Below are 16,784 nucleotides of genomic sequence, written 5' to 3'. Positions count from 1 at the left end.
TTTTGCCAATCTAAGATGCGGACTAATTAAAACCACAATGTTTTACCCTGTCGTCATGCTTGTTCGCTTAGGATCGCTTTGCATTCGAGTAAGTGATTTGCTCACACAGAACGCACCCTTAGCTATCCAGCCATAAAAGAAAAAAATAAGTACTGTTTTGCTGTAAATTATTATTCTTTATGCGCCATTACTGTTTAATCGTGAATGCGTGCGAAGAACGTTTTGATTTATAAACGCCTTTGAACGAATGTCTGGTTCTTAGCGTGCTTATTCTTGGCAATTTTAGATTAATTTGTGTGTGAATTGTTTGAAGTTATTTATGTGTTTTCTGCTTACTTTTCTTTTGTTAAGTTTAGATTTACACTTATGTAATATGCTGAAGCTTTTGGCTTGAATGCGCTAGTAAGTTATTAAGGAAATTCATAGGCTACTTATTAACCTGGTGTGCGAAGTACTATACACAAGACCAGTTCAAAATTACTTTGTGCAGTTAAGATACATTTTGTATTAGCCAATTAATATTTTTTTTCATATTTGTCTTTAATAAACACTTATCTATGAAAACCAGCTCTAAGCTAGGAACCATATTGTATTTATAACAATTTGAATCGCCACTCTTCATAACACTCAAATAGTAAACAATGCTTGTGGCTATATTTAAAGATTGATTAATTAAGACATTACCTAGGTAATTGCGATCACCACCGCTCCAACGCGTATCTAATTATAACTCACCGTCACAACACAATACAAAAATTACTATTTGAATGTCACTGCCAACACGTGTAGCTTTAATAAATAACAAATGAAGCTCAATTATCTTGAAACCAAGTAAATGACACGTCCCACTAAATTTACGAAGGTGAAACCGTCCACAAGTTCTAAATTAGGTCCCTAAACTCGTAAATAACTTTGTAGTTCGACACAGTCAAATGCACGTGCAAACCAATTAATGCCTCAAACTCATTAAGTAAAAAGAAAGAAGGAAGAAAGAAAGAAGAAAAGGAAGAAAAACTAATAAAAACTTCTTGGAAAGTTCAACCGGCCGGGTCGAAAAGTTAATTAAATGTAGGAACCGGCTTGTGTGTTTGAGTTTGGAATTATGCAGAACAAAAGACGGATAAGCGATAAGATTTGTACCTAGGTACATACATATCTTAGATTCCATTTGATACGTTAATATAACAATATCAAAAATATCTATCTATAATATTACACATTAGTTTTTAGAAGTGTCTTCGTAAATGCACTATACTGAAACTCTCAAATAGTATTGTGTCTATTTCTGCCATCACTTTACTTTCTCATTTCACTATTAACGTAGGCAGAATTATGACTTACGTTATTGCCGAAAAAAAAACTTGTACTATATTTACAGTTTACAATAAAAATATTCAGTTTTTTCAGCGGTGACTACCAAAACGGGTATGTCGATAAAGTAATAACGTTTTTGTTACTAAACCTATGAGTTATGGCATAGTAGTTTTTATTCAAAAGCTTTTGTACGTATTAAAAAAGTTTTTAACAAAAAATATATGGACGACGTTTGTTATAAATGTGAAAAAATAATCTGATTTCGATTTATGATAGCTGTTAAACTTTAGTGAACACTTATTTAAGTGCGGGTCAAGCGAAATTGTGACTCCATTAAATTGTAATATTGGAGTTTATTTAAAGAAAAAGTAGTTTATTATTTCGATTTCTGACCATCCCGTTATAGTCGCAGTGGTTGTTAACGCGACTGCCATGCTAGGGATTTCAGGTTGTATTCCTGGGTTTTTTGAAATCGCAAAGCAGTACGAAGAAGCGGCACTTAAAACCACCGTCCTCTTATAAGGGTAGGTTAGTATTATTTTTTATCGAATAAAAAATACTAATGGGTACTATTATTAATCTCTGTAGGTTTTCTAGTTTCTGTTACTCGACATTTCTCGTTCTTTTTTCAAAACTCGATATAGGTAGTCACTACTTTTCTCTATGGCTCGAGTTCAAAACAGAACTATGTTGTAGGCTAAATGAGTTTGTATTTCCTTCTACTTGATGTCCATACTAAAGTAATGGGATTAAATAGTATAGGTACTCATTGGCTTACCTGTCCATATGGGACAATGAAGGTTTACGAAGCGAATCGCCATTGCCATACATTAACTTAACCAAGGCCTTCAGCAAGTTCCTATTTACCTCTCCTTCTCTCTTCTACTTTGTAAGTGAAAGGGAAGTATTGAAGCTGCAATGTGTAGGTCTCATTTCTTCAGCAATGTAGTATGCAACCTTTATAGGCAGTTACGTTCAATAGTGGCGTAAAGTTGTCTTGTTGAATGTAGGTAAACAATAAGAATTGTGAATCAGGTATAGTTAATTTTTCTATTCGTTCCATGCTTCCTCATATTTTTTGTAGGTTTTATTTTTATACATCTCAGAATACTAGGAAAACTAAAATTGGAAGTCAATAAGCTAGAAATATTTTTTCCTAACAAGGCTATTCAGACCGTCATCATCTTATTAAAATGAGGAAATATTTTTTTTATAACTGGTAATTCTTATTCTTTTTTTATTATTCGTAATTCAAAAGTGACCAATCAAACTATCAAAATGGAACGTTCAATTCACATCCAACTTTAAAAAAAAGAACGTAATAAAAATGTGTCATAAAAATAAAATGGCGCCGGCGGGCAGGTGGCTCAATATTTGCAAACAACATCCAACAATACGTTATTTATATAAAAATTGCTATCGTATTATAGATTTTAAGTGGTCGATGTCGGATATACGATTTATGGAATCCTGAACGGTACTGATACAATGAAATATTGTCGCCATAAATAATTTTGTGAATAATCGCCGGAGGGCGCGTGACGGTTCGGAACATTAGGTCTGCTTTGAAGGGTGTATCTTCGTTTATTTATTGACGGAGGTAATATGAATGTGTTCTTGTTAGTGCTAAAAATGTGATAAGTGTGACTACGAGGCCATGAACATAAGGACTATCCGAGGATGTTACTAATTTATAAATTGAAACCTGAGTATTTCAAATAGTTTTAGGACTCAGAAAAACTACCAACCCAGTCATGTATAACTGGTACCCTTCGGGGCTATTATGTTTTATTGCTTTGTGAAACCTTACTATTTATCCATACTTACTATGCTGGAAACATGTTTTTCACGTGTACGTTACCCAGGTCAGATGTTGTCGAAAATGGTCATTTGAATCTTACAGATAATTAGTTGTGCGGCTTCTGTAATTGTTGCGCACATTTTTAAATGCCGTAAATGGCGTAACGTTGCGCCAGCAGGAAATGTTTTTGTGAAATAACTAAAAAACTATAAGCGCAACAAATTTAAAAATGTGCGCAACAATTACAGAAGCCGCACAACTAATTATCTGTAAGATTCAAATGACCATTTTCGACAACATCTGGCCTGGGTAACGTACACGTTTTTCACGATGATTTGAAAGTTTCTCATTAATTAGTCTTTCTGTTTAAGAAATTTGCGTACCTATGTGTAAAATTGAGTGGCATTGAAATGCCAAGTACAATACTGAAGTACAGGGTTACCAAATAAAACGTGAATTTGTACAAAATATATTTTTATTTTTTAACATTACCCATCCGGTAAATGCTAACAAAATCTAATGACCTGTCAAAATAAAGCTTTTCAAAATATTATTGCAAACAATCTTTACTTTCTAATCTTCTTTTTATTATTGTTCTTAAAATAAGGGACATAATACCAGCGATACCCATTATGATTAAAATTGTGGTATCTCCTACAAATAACTTTATTTTTTTAATGCTAGTTCTTCAAAACGACCAATTTTTCACTTTCTTGTATAAATTAATTAAATTAAACAATTTTTCTGCTATTCTGTCACTGTTCTGCCGTAACTCTAAGAGAATTTTAGATGATTTATAAGCATTAAATCTGCAACTATTCCATATTTATAAGAATTTTGAAAAAAAAAACATGATTTTTTTGATTCATTTTCTTATGTAAATCATAATGGATATCGCTCATACAATATTAAAAAGGGTACTTGGTTCAATTGTTATGGAAAGCATTATTATAAAGGCAGTGAAACCAATCTATCAGCTAACAGTGCAAAGTATATAAATGTTTATTAATAAATAAATGTTACAAGTATATAAATTATTGCAAATATAGAACTAATCATAGCTAACCGCAGTGCGTACTGTTTATTTTAAATTATAGGCAGATATTATTGATTTCTGGTAATAAAGATATAAATATATAGAAGGTAAAAAGGAAAAATAAAGTACGATGTCGAAGTGTTAAAAGTGCCGAATCATGAGAGTCAAAAATTAACACACCTTAAAAAAATGTTAGCCTTAATTACATTTGACGAAGAAACACTTAAAATCTTGATTATTATCAAAACTAAAGATACAATTATATTCATGATCGCGAGAAATCAAAAATATCTGCCTGACTTACTCTAGTAACGATCTTAATAATCTAGTCAAATATATTTACAGTACAACGAGTAGATTACATGATGCTCGCAATCAGTCAAATCGCTTTGAAGCCAGCGTGCAAGTCAAATTTCGCCAAATTCTTGTGATGCTATAACAAATATTGATTCAGGAGACATTGATAAGGTTTAGGAATTTATTCTTATTGGCAATAAACTCATGTTAATGAAGACTAAAGGAATTGGCGATCTTTTAACGAGCACTTAATGTCAACTTGATGTCTAAAACAATGAGTCCAAAAATCATAAAATTGAACCCATTCTCTGATTCCAGGAATACTTATGCCATGTTATAAAAACATTACAACTATTACTACCTAAGTTGATAATGACTTAACTGTTTGGCTACTATCACCTTGCCCTAACCTATGATCGTTCGTTTGAAGCATCAATTAACGTTAGGTTTAATTTAGGTATAAGGGTATATACAGTAATTACAAAACAACGTCGTCAACTTGAGCGCCAGGAATCTTACCCTCCTAAAATTAAACACGTTGAATATTTGCGTGTCTTCAATAAAATACATTCGAAATTGGCGTACTTAAGTAGAGTAGAAATATAATGACAGCTCCGAGCAGTTGCAAAGAAATTTTTGGCTTCACCATTAGTTGTTGTTAACAAATTAGACTGATCCAACGATCCACAGCAATCGTAAATTTTGTACATTACCAAAACAGGCTTTCGTCACGCAACGGCTTCTGCTCGCAACTATACTTATACAGAGTTAAATATAGAAACATTCTTAGTGAAAATTGACTGGAGTGTGAAATCTTAGGTATTTGATATTCACAATTATCCGGGCAACAATAACATGTAAAGAACTTGGTTCTCAGTAATCAACAAAGGAGGGCTCCGGCGCTCAATATAGCGTCTGTCAATGGAGACTCCAGTCCATCGGCAGGTCGCGGGACGTGGAGCGCGAGTGCAGCGACGGCGGTGCGTGCGGCGCACCGCGGGCCGCGTGTCAGTAGTCCAGCGACTCCTCGTCCGGCGACCGCTTGCGGCAGCACAGGCGCCACGCCGCGCCCAGGGCACATACACCTATAGCAATCGCTAACCCAGCACCCAAGGCAGGTGCCGTCCAATCACCACCTCCAATACTCCTCGCCTTCGCACATAGCTCTGGCGCTTCATCATGAAGCTGACCTAATGGAAGTCCTCCCAACAAGTCCAAGTACCCCAGTCGTCTGAGACTGTCCTCAGAATAAGCTTCTCTAGCTCTCTTTTCATCAGCTGTCCAGAATTTGCGATCCCCTGATGTCACGTTTGGACAGTTGACAACACCATTGCAGATTAATCTTGCTGGTATACACAAAGCTTCACCAGGACATATGAAATCACAACCATGGCCAGATTCAGAAGATTTCATTTCTCCATCAGTTAATCTTGACGTCATTAGTGTTCCGTCAGAGTTCTTAGGTAAATGGTACAGTCCAGTCCAAGCAATCTTGAACGCGGCTCGTGCTGGGGATGCACTACCGATGAAGACTATACGGATAGACCTTGTCTTTTCTTTTTCAATTACTAATGGGTCATCTAAAGACTCGAAACCAAGTTCACCAGCTGACAATATTGGCAGTTTTTCAGTTTCTGATACATTGTCACCACATACAGACAAATATGGGTCTAATCGTCCCGGTAAATAGATCTGAATATTACCATCCTCACAATGTCGAGACGCGAACTTGATGCTTTCAAAGTGCAGCCATATATCCCTCTTTTCTTCAATCTCTAGATCCCAAATACATTGAATCCTCTTTGGCGGTTCCATGTAGCCTAAAGCTTCTAAATGTGGGTAAACTATTTCTCCATCTGAGGCAGCTGCCAAGACCGCTGGGCCACAGAGAGGGCCGTGAACAAATTCATAGCGAGCTTCAAATAGTGGTGAAGGGTTTTTGAAATAAGAGGCGGCTGCATGAGCATTATCAACAATCAGTTGGAGGTTCAAGCTTTCACCTGAAGATACTACTCTATATGGTCTTGCTCTTGACACGGCGTTTGCATGTTTAGCACATAAACAGGAGCCAAGGGACCGCTGGACAGCTAGATGAAGTGGGAGAGGTGTGGTGCTTACTCCTGGTGCAGTTACATTAGGTGACTTCCCGGCAGGGTATGGCTCCCAAATGATCAGCTTGTCTGCCCGATCTTCGTAGCAGTTTTGACAGGATACTGAAGTGTACGGGTGTTCCTGTAAGAAATATATAATTTAGCTATGGAGGCAGCGAAGATTTCACCTAAACTAAATAAATGAAGATGACAATCATAAAATTAGTTTCTATTTCTGGAAATAGTACTGTGTAGGAGCAGTAATGTTTCGTCTAATAAAATGTTATTTGCACTGTTCTATATCAAATGTTACACACCCACTTAATTGTACTAGGTACATGAATGACTTTCACATGTGAAATTGGTAACATTTTCTGAGATATCAGGCTCTTTGAAAAAATTAGGATTTAACTGAAAAAAATCATTTCTAGATTATTTTGCAAAAATCAAAAAAGCTCTTACCTTAAAATTAACACTCAGGACCGTCAATATAACTCGAGCATATATCCTTTTGTCTGTCACAAATCTGTACAAGCAATGGACATCTTCTCCTGGCGACGCTTGCTTATACACCAGGGTGTTCAGAGGAGACCGTAGTCTACCAGCTCGCTGCTTCCAGGATGCTATGATCTCATCACAGGCAGTACCTTGGACTGGTTCACCGAAACGGGTGTTGTTGAAGAAGTCGTAATGTGCCCAGTAGTAGAGGGAAGATCTGTGGAGAATAATTCGGTGTTAGGTTTTGGAGTGGGTATTCTAATAAGGAGAATGTGTTTTGTGTCCAAGAAACTTGTTATTTCCCGTGTGTTCATTAGCGTCCAGGGAGAACAATTCCGAAACCAGGTAAAATGTATGCCTATGACTATGGACACATAAAGACTTATCCTCTGCTTTTGACTAACAACAAGCCACCTCTACATATATTGGCCATTTTTTAGTTATACTTTTGATTAAACATTACACAAAACAAACTACTAAAAACTCTTATCTGTACCTTCCATTCGTTCATTTGTTTAAATCATTGTCCTCAGATTTTATGATTGTTAAACAAAAGAAGGTCTCACGTAAACAAATATAAACGAAGAAGATTTTACTGAGATTCCCCCTTGGATATTACATCCGTGATCATTAGGACTGCTTAATGGGTTTAAAGCTATAAAAATACCGCGAAATTAAGTTGGAGTGTGCAATAAATTATGCTTTATATTGTTTTTTGGGAGCATTGCTGTTTTCAAGGATCGGGATTTGCGTTTCACCCGCATTCCATGGGGACTACTCCTTATATTTCACGACATTTACATTATATCCTTCTCTGTGTGAGGGGCGATCTGTGCTCAGCAGTGGGACGATAAAAAGGCTGATGATGATATTATATGAGCTATCTAATATATTTTGTTCCGATCGGTCTACTAGTAAGTCCTAAGTTTTGAATTCATCCATTTAAAAACTATGTAAGTAGAAAATCCTTGAAGAACTTACCCACTATAACTCCCAGTCTTGCTTTCAAACCTAACGAACATAGCGTTCCCAGTGGACACAAAGTCGTGTTTCTCCATGGGTCTACTGAAAGTGTCGCAGAAAGTCTTGATGATGCGAGCATCGTCAGGTCTGGGCGCATCGTACAATGTGAGGGATTCTCCGCAGTCACCAGTCCATGGCTGGATTGGAGACTCAATGCGGTTTATTCGGAAACTGTGAACAAGGAATCAGATTTTAGAAATTATGGAATTAGGCGTTACTTTACATTCATCATCAGCATCTCCGTATTCTTTCATCATATCATCTATCGTTCTCTGAACTTAATCAAAAGAAAATATGCATTACAAATGCAAACTCACCTTGGAAAATATAACCTAACCACCTGCCCAGGGAAGCCTTGCATGAGATACGTGCACGACGTATGAGGTGGATACCAATGGGCTACAGAGAGGAAGATGCCTTCAGTGTCCCCTGACTTCTTCAGGGTTTCTGCAGTGAGCAGCCAGTCACAGGTGCCGACTTTAGACCCTGGGGCTTCCACGTGGCCAGGCCAGTTGCCAACGTTGAAGTGGAAGCCGGTGTTTAGAAGTGGACCTAACATAAAACAATCATCATCATCGAATCTTAGATCTTTAAAAATTATGCTGTAGCAGGTTTGTAAAAAAGACGTAAATTATGTTGGTGAAAGTGATTTAAAAAAATGGATTCTTGTGCAATATCTTAAAAACATATTTTAAAACTAAAGTTACAATGAACTGTACGAAATAAGTTACCAAAAATTAACCAAATAGAGTTTGCTGACTTTACTTTATTTCAGCAAAGTAATTTTAAATCAAAACACTTTCAGAATCATGTCTATTCTCAATTTTATTCCAAGTACGCGATATACATGGGAATAATAATTAACTGTCAATTTACCTGCAGGAGAGCTGACAAACTCCACGAACAGATCTTGCGAAGTTCCAATGATGGAGTAGGGGAACTTGCCCATGCCGCAGAAAGTGCCAATCACTGATGCCGACTCATCCTTCCCGTCATATATCCTTATGTAATCGTAGGGACAGTTTTCTGATCCTGAACAAAATAAAACAAATAATGTTAATTACATTACTTCATTTTGAAAGAGCTTTGACAAATAGTAGGTATTGATGTTTTACCACACAAATGCAGGGAAGCCATACGTGTGTGCTGCCAGGGCTGCGGGATTTTTTTAAAGATTTACCGGGGCCCTAGTACCCAAAAGGCTTCAGAAGAAACATGGCGGGTTTTATTCAGTAAGAGTCTGACACTCCTTCACGCTGCTAACCCACAGCGGGAGGGGTCATTTGATGATTTCCCAAATACAAAAAGCCATACATGTGTGTGTAAATGAACATATACATTGTCTTAGTATGAATCAGCTATGTGATCATTAGTAAGTGCTCCTAAACTTACACATACAAGAACATTGTACACAATTAAGAAACACAAAGGTATGGCCGCATTCGAAAAACGAAACATCTATGATTTATTATATATATATCTACATTTCTATCGATAAAACCAATACAAGTTGACATCAAAATAAAAATCTCAATACAACGAGCAGTATCGTTTTAAATTCAGATCACCCGTCAGAACATGTTAGACCACTTTACCAAACCAGCTGTGCAATATAAGCTAGCGATACACAGATTTCATATTCATATAAAAATCGAAGCGAAGCAAATCACGCACTATCTACAACACAATTTTTCAATACGCTGGCTTTTCTAAGTATACTACAAACTTTTAGTCGGCCGACAGTTTGTTTGGTCTCATAAATCGGTATGGAAATGAATGGTAGTAAGCACAAAACAACGATCGGGTATTTGGTCGGTGTCAGACCAACTAAAAGATCAGCGGGGTCCAGCAGGGCCCAGGCCTGCCGGGGATTGTTCGAAAGAGTTACCGCGGCCCTGGTACATAAAAGGCCTACGACGGAACACGACTCTTTTTAGTTAGTAAGAGTATAACACTCTCTCATCGCTGCTAACCTACAGCGGGAGGGGTCATTTGATGATTTTTGACGTCGTTAAAAAAAACTAAAAGCTTTGATTTAATAAACGATTTTCTTTAAAAAAAAATCTTCTTCGGGACAATTGGCTGACTGTTTAGTCTTCAGTGTGCAAAACACGGGGGGAGTGCAGCGGTCTAAGAATTTAATATCGACCAAGTAACAGGACCGCATAGATTTAATGTCGGTTATTGGATAACTGTTATTTATGAGTATCATAAGTTATAACACCTTGCTGTGATAAGTTATTGTTGGAGTAATAAGGTTTATTTTCTGTTGAGATTCTAGATCGTGGAGTTATAATTTTAAATAGTTGTCTCTTATAAATCTACCTTTCAGCTTTTGGTAAGTACTAATGGTGTGTCTTCTCCGAATAGTCGTTATACTAAAAGGAGTAAAATTCATCTTCTCACTTTTTTCTAACTTAACACATTCGCTCATTTTTAACCTCCCAAAAATAAATACACGCGCAAGTCTGTACCTTGCATCACAAGCTACTGCAGCCAGTTTTATTTTTGATCCAGTCTAATCGATCACCGTCAGACTGGCGCAGGAAAAGGTACACAAGGACCAAACCCAAACAGCTTTTTATTTACAAGACCGAATGCAATCTCATTTTATCAAGTAGCCCTGTTTGCTGATGCAGGCCTACCCTGATAGACACATTGGAGCGGACTCGATTGCCTTTTTAGTAGAATTGAACGTTCGAATCGGTGATTTGGTCCGGTCGATCAGCAAAGTGGCCTATACAAGCCAGCTGTAAACGTACTTCGGCCCGGCGAAGATGCTGTATTTAGAAAACTAATTTTATCTTTGAGACCGTTTATTTTTGGAATATCGATAGTGAAGCCGTAAAAGTAATCGTTGTTAGACTAGAGTAATTGGAGATATTTTTAGTAGAGCATCCGATCGAACAGTAATTTCGTTAACCTTATCGAACGATATTTTCTTGGCACTAAAACTGCTACTTAACGTAGTCTTATCGACACTGAAATCCGTATAAGAGGCTTAAAGAAGAATAAACGTATAAAAGCAATTTTAGTAAAACCCAAAAGGAGAGAATAAATAATAGGAATAAAACAAGGAAGGAAGTTTTATTTTTTTAATCAAGCACTCCAAATATTTGGGCCACTTACCAGAAGTTATGGGTCTCATAGGACAAGTCATGATATTCTCGCAGCGCTGTCCGTCTATATTGAATTCTTCATTTTCTATGTACAGTTTTATGTATGGAAGCCTCGTGTTTAGATGGTATCTAGAGAAAAAAAAAATATTAGATTCATAATTATCAAAGTTCTGCCCATTTCAGTTTTATGTTTACTACGGTGTAAATGTTTGATAGCACAGTTGATTGGCTACCTGACTACGTCATCAACGTGTTCTTGGCATGTAGTCAAAGCGTCCACGATCCAACATTAATGAAGCAATGTGTTAATGGATCGTAGAGTAGTCAGCGCTTGGCCACCATGAAATTAACCAGTCAACACCAGTCAGCCATGTAAATTCTAAGTATTGCTTCTCGTTAGAATTCAATCTATTTGAAAGCTTACAAGGCTTCTACTGAATTATATTTTTCTTTGCCGTTTTCGGGCCTAAGGCGCACAAGTATTGTGTTATCTTTTATTATAAAGGAAAACTGTTGGGAGTTGACGTAAAAGTCTGTAAAGTGCTGTCGTCTCAAACTGTACCGGCAAAATAACGTTGACAAACAATACTTAACGCTCTGGGCCTAAACAAACACATTTGTCCAAGCCGAGTTCTACCCTCATCAAAATTTCTGCTATGCCTCATGACTTTGAAGGAATACTTCAACAGAATCTAATTTATTGGGCTCAAAGACCTAATTTAGGTACTGTAAATATTATTCTAAGATTTTGATGTATTTGCCCTTAGATTTTAGAAGTAATTTACATAAAGACGGAATTCAATTTCGCAAAAATTCTACACGAACTAAATCGAAAATCTCACATCGTAAACACTGATCAACACCACTAAGTTAAAATAAAGGGAATTACACCAGATAACTGTTGGACTATAAAATACGGTAATAGACTCGCCTGCAATGAAGATTTCTTGGATACACTCCAGGGTAGGCAGCAGACTGTACATAACACGTTTGCAAGCGGCAATCTCGGAACACCCTCTCACAATATGACCTGAGAAAAATGGCTCCCGTTCATTAAGATAATTCGCTTACAAAGCTGAAACGAAATCATTATCTCCGACACTTCTAGTTGGAGAATCTTTGCTGTTAATTTTTCGAGATCTTTCATTTATTTTTTTGTGAAATTTTGGATCTGCTGTTTTTGAAATGGTTGAAGTTATTATTTGGCATTTTGAGTTCAGTTACGTTTTATTTAGTTGTTCTTTATTTAACCAAACATTTTAAACCAAAAAAACATGATTTTCAATGTCATATAAATAGGTATTTTGATCTCCGTGACTTGCAGCTGTTACAATATTGACACGAACCCTTCGCACATATTTATAAAAATGCGTCAGCAAAACAAAATACGCTGCAAATTTTCTGCACACTCACGCGAATAAATAACATTCCCAAAATCACCCTTTGGAGCGCCATCAAAAGGGCTCGCCAATTTAAAAAGAAATCCCAGAATCAGCGACTATGTACCTCACTCACTTTAATTCGAGTACTTGATTACAACGCATAAATCAATGTGGCTGCAATAATAGGTGGGCAGTCAGCCCGTGCCGACAATTCAACACGATTTATAAGCCATTTCGGTCACGTACCCACCAAAGTGGAGCCATTTGGAGCCAGTCAGAATGATTCTAGAACGTTTGCGACATTCGGGATAAGCCTCTTAAGTAATTGGCAACTCTGGCTTGATTTATGCAGTGACCGTCGAGTGATGATTTGAAGTATTGAGTTAGTGATTTATTGGTACTGAAATTGGGTGTCACGAGTTCCCCAAAGCTCTTCGAGGTTATGGATCAATAACTTTCGAGTCACGTCCTGTAGTCGTTACCGTTTTTGTTTTACGGTACAAGCTGTGTTTGAAGGTTCGTTCGTGTATTTTCTTGTTGTTTTGAAATTTTAGAATTGTTGGTTATTTAAAGAGCAGTGGATGGATGCAAGCTGCGCATGGCCGAGATGGTTGATGTTCCTTGGGAGAGGCCTAAGTTTATCGGCGGACTGCAATTGGCTGGTATGATGATGATGACGATTGTATGTATGTTTTCTACATGTAATATGACTTGTTTCCAGATTTTTCCATGTTTCAGGTATTTAAAAAAAATCGAGCCATGACCACAGTGCCAAGTGTATAAGTAACGATATAGGTACAGAAACACGTTCCCCGAACATAGCAACGTAAACAACACAACTGGAGTATAAAGCATTTTCTGAACGTAAACTAAATGTGATATTTCTGAACAAGAATGTCTGTCGAACCAATGGCTCTGAGTCTTACATGTAGTGACATTCTGATATCGAGATGCACATTGCTTACGATCAACTTTATAGTGAAATAAATGGGACGTATGGGAATATGAGATACTCAATTGAGTTCTGCTTATGTCTGTTTTGGCATACCTATGTTAGTTTTTGTTTAAATTCAAATAAGGCTTTTGTTTTGCCTGTAGTTTTTGGACTACCAGTAGTTATTTTCTTTTGTTAAAATATATTTGTAGCTGCCTTTAAAGCCGTTCTGTTCTTTTCGTAAAAGAGTCAAATACTCCCTTGCATTTTGACTATAAGCCCTAAAAAGGTAGCGTAGAATATTTGTGTAGTTGTAGAGGTAAGCTGACAATCAAAACTTCTTATTTTTCAATGTAACACTGAACTAAGAAACTGCCTGGCAGGTAGTGCTTCCAATATGCCGATAATTATATTAAAACTAATTTCAAAACAAATCGTTACTTGACTACAAATCGCGACCTTTCCATTCTGATCGTATTATTCTGTTTGCCATAAATAAACGAGAATACAAATTGTTCGCAATGTGATACTAAATTATTGAAAACTTTCACCACCAAAATTCGGTGGCAACAAATAACAATTTATCATTCGCCGAATTAACTGTTACCGAACTTATTTATGGTTTTTATTACTCGAATTTTAATAAATTCACCCGTTTTTGTTAATGGGTAATTTATATTTACAACTTTTTGTAATGGGCCGTTATTATCGTCTGTGTTAATAACCGAAAAGCTAACCTTTGGTGATTTAAAAATGATTGTAATTAAAAGCCGTCTATTTCACATATAACGTTAAACACAAAGGTTTAAGGATATATTACGACCACTAATGTATCATAAACATCTAATATGATGTTTCAAACTACCAAGTATAACACTAAACAAACACAAACATGATATTTCCAGTTCACAACACCCTTTGTGATCTCAGCACATTGAATCGATCACACTCGAAAGTAAGCGCAGACAATGGCGAATAGCTTTTCCAAACGATTTGCTTTAAAATGTTCATCACGTACGTTTGAATTCCTTTGAAGTTGGCATCGCAATTTGGCAAATAATTTAAATAACGTCGGCCCGAGTATACTCCCTTGTGGAACGCTGTATGTGTTTTGTTTCATGTACCATCTGGGTTTGATAGAAATAATCTTTTTAAAGCAATTTGTTTTGCGAATGGTACTGTTTGTGAATTAGAGTACGCGCATACTGTAGACTAAACAGTAGGCCGACAGTTGGAGTGAAATATTATAAAAAATAAATAATATAAATATAAATAATTTCTTAAACATTATATAAAATAATGTTTAAGAAAATCGTGAATTAATTCAAAGGTTTTAGTTGGTTTGATACCTGTCAAATACTTGATCGTTGTTATATGCCTACTAGGATACATCTTCATACTCATCTGTAAACCCAAACAAATTATAGGCCGACTAAAAGTCTGCAGTTTGTGGGTACTCTTAGAGTCACCCCTTGTACTTGTGGGGTATGTAAAATATGTAAATACCCAAATGAATCTATTATTAGATCTCGTTAGGGTGTGTGTTCTTTGTTCTTTTATTTATTTATTGTCAATATTCTTAACTTTGTTTTCGGTTTGTTTAATGTACTGTTTTGCAAGACGACTTAAAATTATATTGATCTTTAACTTTTTCAACATGATTATGCAAAAAACAAAATTGTCATTTTGCAAAATCACAGTGCTTCGTACGTGAAGATTTTTTTTTTGAAAATTAAATTATTCTCAGTATTTTTATTTTATAAGTATTAAAAAACAACTGTTATCTGTTTCTTAGCAATGTAACTCGTGCAACAGATTGTGTCTACGTGAATCTTAAAAGATAATGTTTAAGAAATTTTAGCTTTAACATCAAAACGTGCCGTCGTAAAAATATACATGGAGAACTACTTAGCGAGTATAAAAAATAAATGTTAAGGATTTTTTTACGTGACTGCCAAGAAGTTACGAGTATAATTCTGTATATTTTAGGCACATGGTATGAATATGAAAGTATTAAAAAAAAAAACAATATCTAGGTACCTAAAACAAACTCGGTGTAACTGTAATTTATTTATTATCTCGATATATCTATTTTACATGTGTGGTATAACGCTGATGTGGCGTAAACCTATTTGGCATTAATTAACGATCTATTTTTTATGCACTTCTTATTTCCCGTTTGTCTTATCTCAATATTTCAATATCTTTCAACTGATTTGTCATAGCCTTCATTATTTTTACCCTAGTCTTCCAAATAACTTCAACAATCTCAAAAACTGCAACTTCTCTATAACCACAAACATCAATATATTAAGACAAGTAAAGACATACATACCCAGCAACAACTTCCCCTCTTCTATTAGGATACAGTTCTGGATGCTGCCCGTAACGGAGATACACTTCGAATTGTTGCTCAGCTCTGCAGAAATTAAACGCATGAAACTTTATACTACGTATTGTATAAGACTGAAACACTACCAGTACCAAAGCGGAGCGAAGCAGTGAAGGTTTTACATAACCAAGAGAATTTCTCCTTTCGAGAAATGCGATTGTTAAACAGAGAAACGAATATCTGAATTGAGAACCTCCTCCGTTTTAGGGAGTCGGTTAAAAAGTTCTGCGTCCCGCTTCGCTTTAGTGGAGACTGGGCCTTAGGTTCTAGGAAATGTGGAGATTTCATAATTGCAGATTTCCTTGTAATTTTCCTGTATTACTGTTTATGTCAATATGTAATCAATATTCGAAATATTATTAATTAACTATTGGGATGGGAACTCTTTGTATCACTAATATTAACATGACCTTTGCAATTCTTATTAATCAGGTTGGGATTAATGAAATAAATGGTTTTTGAGCTCGCATGTTACTAATGTACGGCTATATTTAAACATTTCGTGTAATAATAGGGACCATTATTGACCTTAAGTGGTACAAACCTACTATGAAGAACGTTGCAAGCAATAACTCAAATATTTCCCAACCAACACATCAAAAGATTCAACGAAATCAAATTCCGAAAAGTTTCTCAACGAACTCCAATAATTCAACTCGAAAATCTAGTCTGCCCTTTAGTTCTATATTAAATTAACCCATTTAACGCGACCACTGACCTGGAATCGAAGCTGAAGTAAGTTTGATCAGTGAAGTTGTCGGCATGGAACACAATCTTGACGAAGTTGGTCTCTGATATAAACGTTTGTGGTTGTTCGATTTCTCCACAGAAGAGACCTGGTTCTTTTCTGTTTGAGACGTCTGTTTTTGCGTTGCCGTCGACGATCTGTGGGGCATTT

At 36.1% G+C, this 16,784-nt stretch overlaps 1 protein-coding gene across 1 annotated transcript in view; it reads right to left on the bottom strand.

Annotated features, from left to right (window-relative positions):
• Positions 1-3,572: 3,572 nt before the first annotated feature.
• Positions 3,573-16,784, bottom strand: part of LOC124632961 — a 118,134-nt gene continuing 104,922 nt past the window's right edge. The window contains exons 4-12 of the mRNA XM_047168001.1: positions 16,605-16,771; positions 15,830-15,913; positions 12,110-12,208; positions 11,189-11,307; positions 8,936-9,091; positions 8,377-8,611; positions 8,018-8,230; positions 7,001-7,253; positions 3,573-6,680 (exon numbers count right to left, since the gene is read on the bottom strand). Of these exons, the coding sequence (XP_047023957.1) occupies positions 5,457-6,680; positions 7,001-7,253; positions 8,018-8,230; positions 8,377-8,611; positions 8,936-9,091; positions 11,189-11,307; positions 12,110-12,208; positions 15,830-15,913; positions 16,605-16,771 (2,550 nt within the window). The 3' untranslated portion in view covers positions 3,573-5,456. The remainder of the gene's footprint in view (positions 6,681-7,000; positions 7,254-8,017; positions 8,231-8,376; positions 8,612-8,935; positions 9,092-11,188; positions 11,308-12,109; positions 12,209-15,829; positions 15,914-16,604; positions 16,772-16,784) is intronic.

This window comes from Helicoverpa zea, chromosome 9 (assembly GCF_022581195.2).
Source record: "Helicoverpa zea isolate HzStark_Cry1AcR chromosome 9, ilHelZeax1.1, whole genome shotgun sequence".
NCBI classification, from domain to species: domain Eukaryota; kingdom Metazoa; phylum Arthropoda; class Insecta; order Lepidoptera; family Noctuidae; genus Helicoverpa; species Helicoverpa zea.
Note: the sequence above shows the minus strand (reverse complement) of the source record. Positions and strands in the feature narration are given on the sequence as shown.